This window comes from Salmo salar, chromosome ssa16 (genome assembly GCF_905237065.1).
Source record: "Salmo salar chromosome ssa16, Ssal_v3.1, whole genome shotgun sequence".
Classification (NCBI taxonomy): Eukaryota; Metazoa; Chordata; class Actinopteri; order Salmoniformes; family Salmonidae; genus Salmo; species Salmo salar.
The window spans coordinates 86,453,271-86,461,300 of record NC_059457.1 but is presented as its reverse complement, the minus strand read 5'-3'; the positions used below and the strand labels follow the sequence as shown (position 1 = coordinate 86,461,300).

Below are 8,030 nucleotides of genomic sequence, written 5' to 3'. Positions count from 1 at the left end.
CCATCTTTTCCATCACTTCTCAGATCATTTCAGTGACGTCTGATTTCAAGATTAGCCTGTTTATAGATTTTTACATGTTGAATAACATCTTAACTTTGGTTCCAGGCTTCCTTCTGTTTAGTGCCTGGGCTGTCGACGTTCTACACATGGGCTCAGGTCTAAAGTAGTGCACTATATAGGGAATGGGGTGCCATTTGGGATGTAGTGGTTTACTCTGCACAAACAAGGACTTACTGTCTTCTGCCTTCTCCCCTGACACCAATAACACAATGTGTATAAACATGACCTTAAACAAACCACCTCTCTGACTCTCTCCCTCTCTGGCCCTCTCCCTCTCTGGCCCTCTCCCTCTCTGGCCCTCTCCCTCTCTGGCCCTCTCCCTCTCTGGCCCTCTCCCTCTCTGACTCTCTCCCTCTCTGGCCCTCTCCCTCTCTGGCCCTCTCCCTCTCTGGCCCTCTCCCTCTCTGGCCCTCTCCCTCTCTGGACCTCTCCCTCTCTGGACCTCTCCCTCTCTGGCCCTCTCCCTCTCTGGCCCTCTCCCTCTCTGGACCTCTGGCCCTCTCCCTCTCTGGACCTCTGGCCCTCTCCCTCTCTGGCCCTCTCCCTCTCTGGCCCTCTCCCTCTCTGGCCCTCTCCCTCTCTGGCCCTCTCCCTCTCTGGCCCTCTCCCTCTCTGGCCCTCTCCCTCTCTGGCCCTCTCCCTCTCTGGCTCTCTCCCTCTCTGGCCCTCTCCCTCTCTGGCCCTCTCCCTCTCTGGCCCTCTCCCTCTCTGGCCCTCTCCCTCTCTGGCTCTCTCCCTCTCTGGCTCTCTCCCTCTCTGGCCCTCTCCCTCTCTGGCCCTCTCCCTCTCTGGCTCTCTCCCTCTCTGGCTCTCTCCCTCTCTGGCCCTCTCCCTCTCTGGCCCTCTCCCTCTCTGGCCCTCTCCCTCTCTGGCCCTCTCCCTCTCTGGCCCTCTCCCTCTCTGGCTCTCTCCCTCTCTGGCTCTGGCCCTCTCCCTCTCTGGCTCTCTCCCTCTCTGGCCCTCTCCCTCTCTGGCCCTCTCCCTCTCTGGACCTCTGGCCCTCTCCCTCTCTGGCTCTCTCCCTCTCTGGCTCTCTCCCTCTCTGGCCCTCTCCCTCTCTGGCCCTCTCCCTCTCTGGCCCTCTCCCTCTCTGGCCCTCTCCCTCTCTGGCCCTCTCCCTCTCTGGCCCTCTCCCTCTCTGGCCCTCTCCCTCTCTGGACCTCTCCCTCTCTGGACCTCTGGCCCTCTCCCTCTCTGGACCTCTCCCTCTCTGGACCTCTGGCCCTCTCCCTCTCTGGCCCTCTCCCTCTCTGGCCCTCTCCCTCTCTGGCTCTCTCCCTCTCTGGCCCTCTCCCTCTCTGGCCCTCTCCCTCTCTGGACCTCTCCCTCTCTGGACCTCTCCCTCTCTGGCCCTCTCCCTCTCTGGACCTCTCCCTCTCTGGCCCTCTCCCTCTCTGGCCCTCTCCCTCTCTGGCCCTCTCCCTCTCTGGCCCTCTCCCTCTCTGGCCCTCTCCCTCTCTGGCTCTCTCCCTCTCTGGCCCTCTCCCTCTCTGGCCCTCTCCCTCTCTGGCCCTCTCCCTCTCTGGCCCTCTCCCTCTCTGGCCCTCTCCCTCTCTGGCCCTCTCCCTCTCTGGCTCTCTCCCTCTCTGGCCCTCTCCCTCTCTGGCCCTCTCCCTCTCTGGACCTCTGGCCCTCTCCCTCTCTGGCTCTCTCCCTCTCTGGCTCTCTCCCTCTCTGGCCCTCTCCCTCTCTGGCCCTCTCCCTCTCTGGCCCTCTCCCTCTCTGGCCCTCTCCCTCTCTGGCCCTCTCCCTCTCTGGCCCTCTCCCTCTCTGGCCCTCTCCCTCTCTGGCCCTCTCCCTCTCTGGCCCTCTCCCTCTCTGGCCCTCTCCCTCTCTGGCCCTCTCCCTCTCTGGCCCTCTCCCTCTCTGGCCCTCTGGCCCTCTCCCTCTCTGGACCTCTCCCTCTCTGGACCTCTGGCCCTCTCCCTCTCTGGACCTCTCCCTCTCTGGACCTCTCCCTCTCTGGACCTCTCCCTCTCTGGACCTCTCCCTCTCTGGACCTCTCCCTCTCTGGCCCTCTCCCTCTCTGGACCTCTCCCTCTCTGGACCTCTGGCTCTCTCCCTCTCTGGCTCTCTCCCTCTCTGGCTCTCTCCCTCTCTGGACCTCTCCCTCTCTGGCTCCCTCTCTGGCTCCCTCTCTGGCTCCCTCTCCCTCTCTGGCCCTCTCCCTCTCTGGCCCTCTCCCTCTCTGGCCCTCTCCCTCTCTGGCCCTCTCCCTCTCTGGCCCTCTCCCTCTCTGGCCCTCTCCCTCTCTGGCCCTCTCCCTCTCTGGCCCTCTCCCTCTCTGGCCCTCTCCCTCTCTGGACCTCTCCCTCTCTGGACCTCTCCCTCTCTGGCCCTCTCCCTCTCTGGCCCTCTCCCTCTCTGGACCTCTGGCCCTCTCCCTCTCTGGCTCTCTCCCTCTCTGGCCCTCTCTCTCTCCTGATGTATTTTATAAATATATAGATACTGGTATGTGTATATACTGTATATATAGTAGTTTGTTGCTTTGTAAATCAATGTAGGTGGAATGTACAACATGTGAAGATGTCCATTTTAATAAACATGTCTACATGCTGACATCAGTTGGTGGTTATATTGTAATGTGATTTAACAAATCGTCATATCACATGAAAGTAGATAAATACACAAGTACATAAAGAATCCATCCAGATCATTGGATCTGATTCTATATGTGACAATCATTTGCAAGAGAGGTTGTGAAGATTATAGATCCAGATTACATTATAAAATGTAATTTACTGTTGAGTCAACCACCAGATCCACCCATGTAAAAGCAATGTGTCCTTTTCCGACTTCTGAAGCGGTGTCTCCTTGTTCAGTCTGTGTTACCGTGGAGACGTGAGCGTTCTGTCATCCTTCCCTAGAGGAGATACTTCTCTGTAAAGAAACCGTACGGGGCTGGATTAGAGCCAAGCCAGCATGACGGATTTGTTGTGGACACACACACACCTCTGGTTGTGCTGAAGCAGCCTTCACAGTGCACTGTCCCTCTGGAGCCACATACTGTCTCCTACATGTAGGTCTCCACCTCACACTGTAGAGGAAGATGGGTTCAGAGACAGATTATTTCAATCACATGAATAACTGCCTACTGATTGACTGACTGCCTGCTGATTGACTGACTGCCTGCTGATTGACTGACTGCCTGCTGATTGACTGACTGCCTGCTGATTGACTGACTGCCTGCTGATTGACTGACTGCCTGCTGATTGACTGCCAACTGATTGACTGACTGCCAGCTGATTGACTGACTGCCTGCTGATTGACTGACTGCCTGCTGATTGACTGCCAACTGATTGACTGACTGCCAACTGATTGACTGACTGCCTGCTGATTGACTGACTGCCTGCTGATTGACTGCCAACTGATTGACTGACTGCCAACTGATTGACTGACTGCCTGCTGATTGACTGACTGCCTGCTGATTGACTGACTGACTGCACACATGATACACATCTAGAGGGCATATCCAGTTATCACTACAGCACAACTATGTGGAATGTGTGACTTCCTGTAGATGTGTGTTGAATAGATAGACGTGTAGATGTGTGAGACTGCCACACTATTCCCTATATAGTGCACTACTTTTGACCAGAGCCTATAGGATCCATTGGGACTGGTCTGAAGTGGTGCAGTTTAAAGAGCTTAGGAGAGGCAATTGGGACACACATAGATATATGTTGAATAGACAGGTGTGTTGCTTTACCTTGAAGCAGGATGAGTGGCTGTAGATCTGAAGATCCTCCAGGATCATGTTGGCTCCAGCCACCATTGGTTTACAGCAGTACGAACACAGGCCCTTGGTCACACTCCTGTACAGCAGAGGGCAGTAGTGAGTTGGGTATAGAGAGAACACAGTGTTAGCACCTGTGATGTTCAATAAGACAAACACAGTCCTGATACAGTGTTCATTTACACATTATAATCTTTAACATTTATTGAACTGTTCAGACAAATTGATTTGCTACATGAACACAAAACAAATGGCTGACATGTTGGGTATGGACTAGAGAGGAGAGTCTGGGTTGGAGTCAGGACTGACCTGTTAGGTATGGAGAGGAGAGTCTGGGTTGGAGTCAGGACTGACCTGTTAGGTATGGAGAGGAGAGTCTGGGTTGGAGTCAGGACTGACCTGTTAGGTATGGAGAGGAGAGTCTGGGTTGGAGTCAGGACTGACCTGTTAGGTATGGAGAGGAGAGTCTGGGTTGGAGTCAGGACTGACCTGTTAGGTATGGAGAGGAGAGTCTGGGTTGGAGTCAGGACTGACCTGTTAGGTATGGAGAGGAGAGTCTGGGTTGGAGTCAGGACTGACCTGTTAGGTATGGAGAGGAGAGTCTGGGTTGGAGTCAGGACTGACCTGTTAGGTATGGAGAGGAGAGTCTGGGTTGGAGTCAGGGAGGGAGGGTCAGTGAGTCTGGTCTCTGAACTGAGAGAGGAGAGAATGAAGAAGGATTGTTATGGTGTCGCTGACCCTGCTCAGTCCTGATTCATTTAGGATTTTAGACAAATCTGACAGAGTTGATCAAATCTCCGGACACATTTTATCGGAATCACAGTTTTGAGATAATATTATTTATCTATTGCAAGAAAATACATAAAATCATTTTTCAGTTCATATTCATTATTGTCAGTTTTTAGAATTTTAAACACTTTTTTGGAGAGTTTGAAATCCGTAGAAAGGCATTTCCAGGCATAGAGCCAACATAGAAATGAATAACATTGGAAATATTTAGAGAATTCTAAAAACAAATATTCCCCCTTATGACAGCCTGGTCTCATAGACTAGACGTAACATAGTAAAAATAATTCCAGGACAAATCAGTATGATATGTTACGTTGGGTATGGTTGCATAAGACAGAAGGTTACTTAAGGCAAAACCCCAAATGTTGCGTGTTCAAATCTCATCATGGACAACTTTAGCATTTTAGCCAATTAGCAACATTGCAACTACCCTTTAACTTAACTCCTAATCTTAACCCTAACCCCTAGCCTAGCTAATGTTATCCACCTAGCTAACATTAGCTTTAGCCACCTAGCCAACGTAAGCCACAACAAATTGGAATTCGTAACATATCATACATTTAGCAAATTCCTCTTTTGGCTGTGCTGGGTGGAGATAAGAGTACATGGTCATTAAGGCCAGATCGTTCTTCAAGATGTTCAAACGTTCATAGATGACCAGCAGGATCAAATAATAATCACAGTGCAGAGTTAAAAAGTAAGAAAGTACCTGATCTCACTGATTGAAGCTTGGAGCATTGGTGACTCGGTCATTGGAGGTGGTGGTGGTGGAGTTGTTGGAGGTGGTGGTGGTGGAGTTGTTGGAGGTGGTGGTGGTGGAGTTGTTGGAGGTGGTGGTGGTGGAGTTGTTGGTGGTGGTGGTGGAGTTGTTGAAGGTGGTGGTGGTGGTGGTGGAGTTGTTGGAGGAGGTGGTGGTGGTGGAGTTGTTGGAGGAGGTGGTGGTGGTGGAGTTGTTGGAGGTGGTGGTGGAGTTGTTGGAAGTGGTGGTGGTAGAGTTGTTGGAGTTGGTGGAGTTGTTGGAGGTGGTGGAGGTGGTGGTGGTGGAGTTGTTGGAGGGGGTGGTGGTGGAGTTGTTGGAGGAGGTGGTGGTGGTACAGTTGCTGGAGGTGGTGGTGGAGTTGGGGGTGGTGGTGGTAGAGTTGTTGGAGGTGGTGGAGTTGTTGGAGGTGGTGGTGGTGGAGTTGTTGGAGGGGGTGGTGGTGGAGTTGTTGGAGGGGGTGGTGGTGGAGTTGTTGGAGGAGGTGGTGGTACAGTTGTTGGAGGTGGTGGTGGAGTTGTTGGGGGTGGTGGTGGTGGTACAGTTGTTGGAGGTGGTGGTGGAGTTGTTGGGGGTGGTGGTGGTAGAGTTGTTGGAGGTGGTGGAGTTGTTGGGACTGCCGGTGGCTCTTCATCAGTGATGTGGGTAATGGAGTGGGGGAGTACTTCTGGAGGGCTTAGTGGGGAGTAGAATAGTTTTTTGGGGGAGGAAAAGACCCTTGCAGTAAAGAGGGACAAGGATGGGCTCTTCAGCGATGAGCTTCTACATGACCACACGGAAATGAAACAACATTTTTGGTCAGTTACTGTAATACAGCATTAAATAAAAGCTCACATACATAATCAAACTTTAAATTCATGTAAAGTCACTTGTTCTATGTGTCTGACTTACGTGGGGGAGTTTAGGGACTTTGGGGAGGTGCTGCCAGGACTTCTGGCTGTCTTGGAGTCTTTCATGCTCTTTGAGGTGGTGCTGTGAGGAGAGGGAAGACAGTTACGGTTCAGTGCACTAATAGGAGGGATAAGTGCACTAATAGGAGGGATAAGTGCACGAATAGGAGGGTCTGACAGTTTTTTTGTGAGTTTGGTACAATTTTAGTCCCCTGAGTTCGAATTTGGACCTCTTTACCTTAAAACGAAGGACACAGTCTTGGTCTTTGTTGGAAGTGGAGGGCTGAGGTAAAACGAAACAAAGGTAAAACACAAATACATTTGTGAGGTAAAGAGACACACCTGTGTGAGAATGACTAAATATGATGAAGAAACAGGTAGAGAGTGACTATCAGTTAGAGAAAACACTGTGACTACCAGATAGTAGATATAGAGTTAAAGAAAACACTGTGACTACCAGATAGTAGATATAGAGTTAAAGAAAACACTGTGACTACCAGATAGTAGATATAGAGTTAAAGAAAACACTGTGCCTACCAGATAGTAGATATAGAGTTAAAGAAAACACTGTGACTACCAGATAGTAGATATAGAGTTAAAGAAAACACTGTCACCACCAGATAGTAGATATAGAGTTAAAGAAAACACTGTGACCACCAGATAGTAGATATAGAGTTAAAGAAAACACTGTGACTACCAGATAGTAGATATAGACTTAAAGAAAACACTGTGACTACCAGATAGTAGATATACACTACCGTTCAAAAGTTTGGGGTCACTTAGAAATGTTTTTGTTTTTGAAAGAAAAGCAATTTTTTTTGTCCATTTAAAATAACATCAAATTGATCAGAAATACAGTGTAGACATTGTTAATGTTGTAAAGGACTATTGTAGCTGGAAACGGCAGATTTTATTTATAGAATATCTACATAGGTGTAGAGGCCCATTATCAGCAGCCATCACTCCTGTGTTCCAATGGCACGTTGTGTTAGTTAATCCAAGTTTATCATTTTAAAAGGCTAATTAATCATTAGAAAACCCTTTTGCAATTATGCTAGCACAGCTGAAAACTGTTGTTCTGATTAAAGAAGCAATAAAACTGGCCTTCTTTAGACTAGTTGAGTATCTGGAGCGTCAGCATTTGTGGGTTCGATTACAGGCTCAAAATGGCCAGAAACAAAGAACCTTCTTCTGAAACTTGTCAGTCTACTCTTGTTCTGAGAAATGAAGTCATTCAATGTGAGAAATTGCCAAGAAACTTCACAGAACAAAGCAAACTGGCTCTAACCAGAATAGAAAGAGGAGTGGGAGGCCCGGGTGCACAACTGAGCAAGAAGACAAGTATATTAGTGTCTAGTTTGAGAAACGGACACCTCATAAGTCCTCAACTGGCAGCTTCATTAAATAGTACCCGCAAAACACCAGTCTCAATGTCAACAGTGAAGAGGCGACTCCGGGATGCTGGCCTTCTAGGCAGGAACGCTGCTAAGATAAACATAATGTAAATGTACCTCTTGGTCAGATGGTTGACTGGGGTGCTAGGGCTGGCAGTGGAAGGGTTGGGCTGGCCCACCTCAGACTGCAGGTTGTGGTTAGCATCAAACAGACAGAGGGAGATGGATGTTAGAGAGAGAGAATTCTACCAAATTTGATATTGTCAAATCATTTGGATGTTTGACATTGGTAAACTTCTTACCATGGTGACAGTGTCAGTAGATTTGAGACAGCTCAGAACCTCTCCACACTGTGTGTGTGTGTGTGTGTGTGTGTAGTGTGTGGTATGTGTGTGTGTACTTGT

General features: G+C 49.8%; 1 protein-coding gene and 1 long non-coding RNA gene across 3 annotated transcripts in view; both read right to left on the bottom strand.

Annotated features, from left to right (window-relative positions):
- Nucleotides 1–2,414: 2,414 nt before the first annotated feature.
- On the bottom strand, nucleotides 2,415–5,436 carry LOC106583510 (sciellin). Its single transcript, XM_045696821.1, has 4 exons — nucleotides 5,295–5,436; nucleotides 4,421–4,489; nucleotides 3,770–3,875; nucleotides 2,415–3,097 (listed from the first exon to the last, which is right to left on the bottom strand). Exons 1-4 carry the CDS (start codon nucleotides 5,336–5,338, stop codon nucleotides 3,074–3,076), a joined length of 243 nt encoding a protein of 80 aa, XP_045552777.1. The 5' UTR covers nucleotides 5,339–5,436; the 3' UTR covers nucleotides 2,415–3,073.
- Nucleotides 5,437–5,860: 424 nt separating this feature from the next.
- Nucleotides 5,861–8,030, bottom strand: part of LOC123727770 (uncharacterized) — a 5,817-nt gene continuing 3,647 nt past the window's right edge. For both annotated transcript variants that reach the window (XR_006759648.1, XR_006759647.1), the window contains exons 3-6: nucleotides 7,744–7,811; nucleotides 6,471–6,515; nucleotides 6,234–6,314; nucleotides 5,861–6,104 (exon numbers count right to left, since the gene is read on the bottom strand). This is a non-coding gene — a long non-coding RNA (uncharacterized lncRNA). The remainder of the gene's footprint in view (nucleotides 6,105–6,233; nucleotides 6,315–6,470; nucleotides 6,516–7,743; nucleotides 7,812–8,030) is intronic.

Bases quoted from the DNA above. Each gene is read 5' to 3' on its own strand.
- LOC106583510 (XM_045696821.1), bottom strand. From the start codon at position 5,338: ATGACCGAGTCACCAATGCTCCAAGCTTCAATCAGTGAGATCAG. The intron at 4,490-5,294 runs GTACTTTCTTAC...CTCCTCTCTCAG, and splicing joins GCTTCAATCAGTGAGATCAG to TTCAGAGACCAGACTCACTG. The intron at 3,876-4,420 runs GTCAGTCCTGAC...TCTGCTGTACAG, and splicing joins CTCCTCTCCATACCTAACAG to GAGTGTGACCAAGGGCCTGT.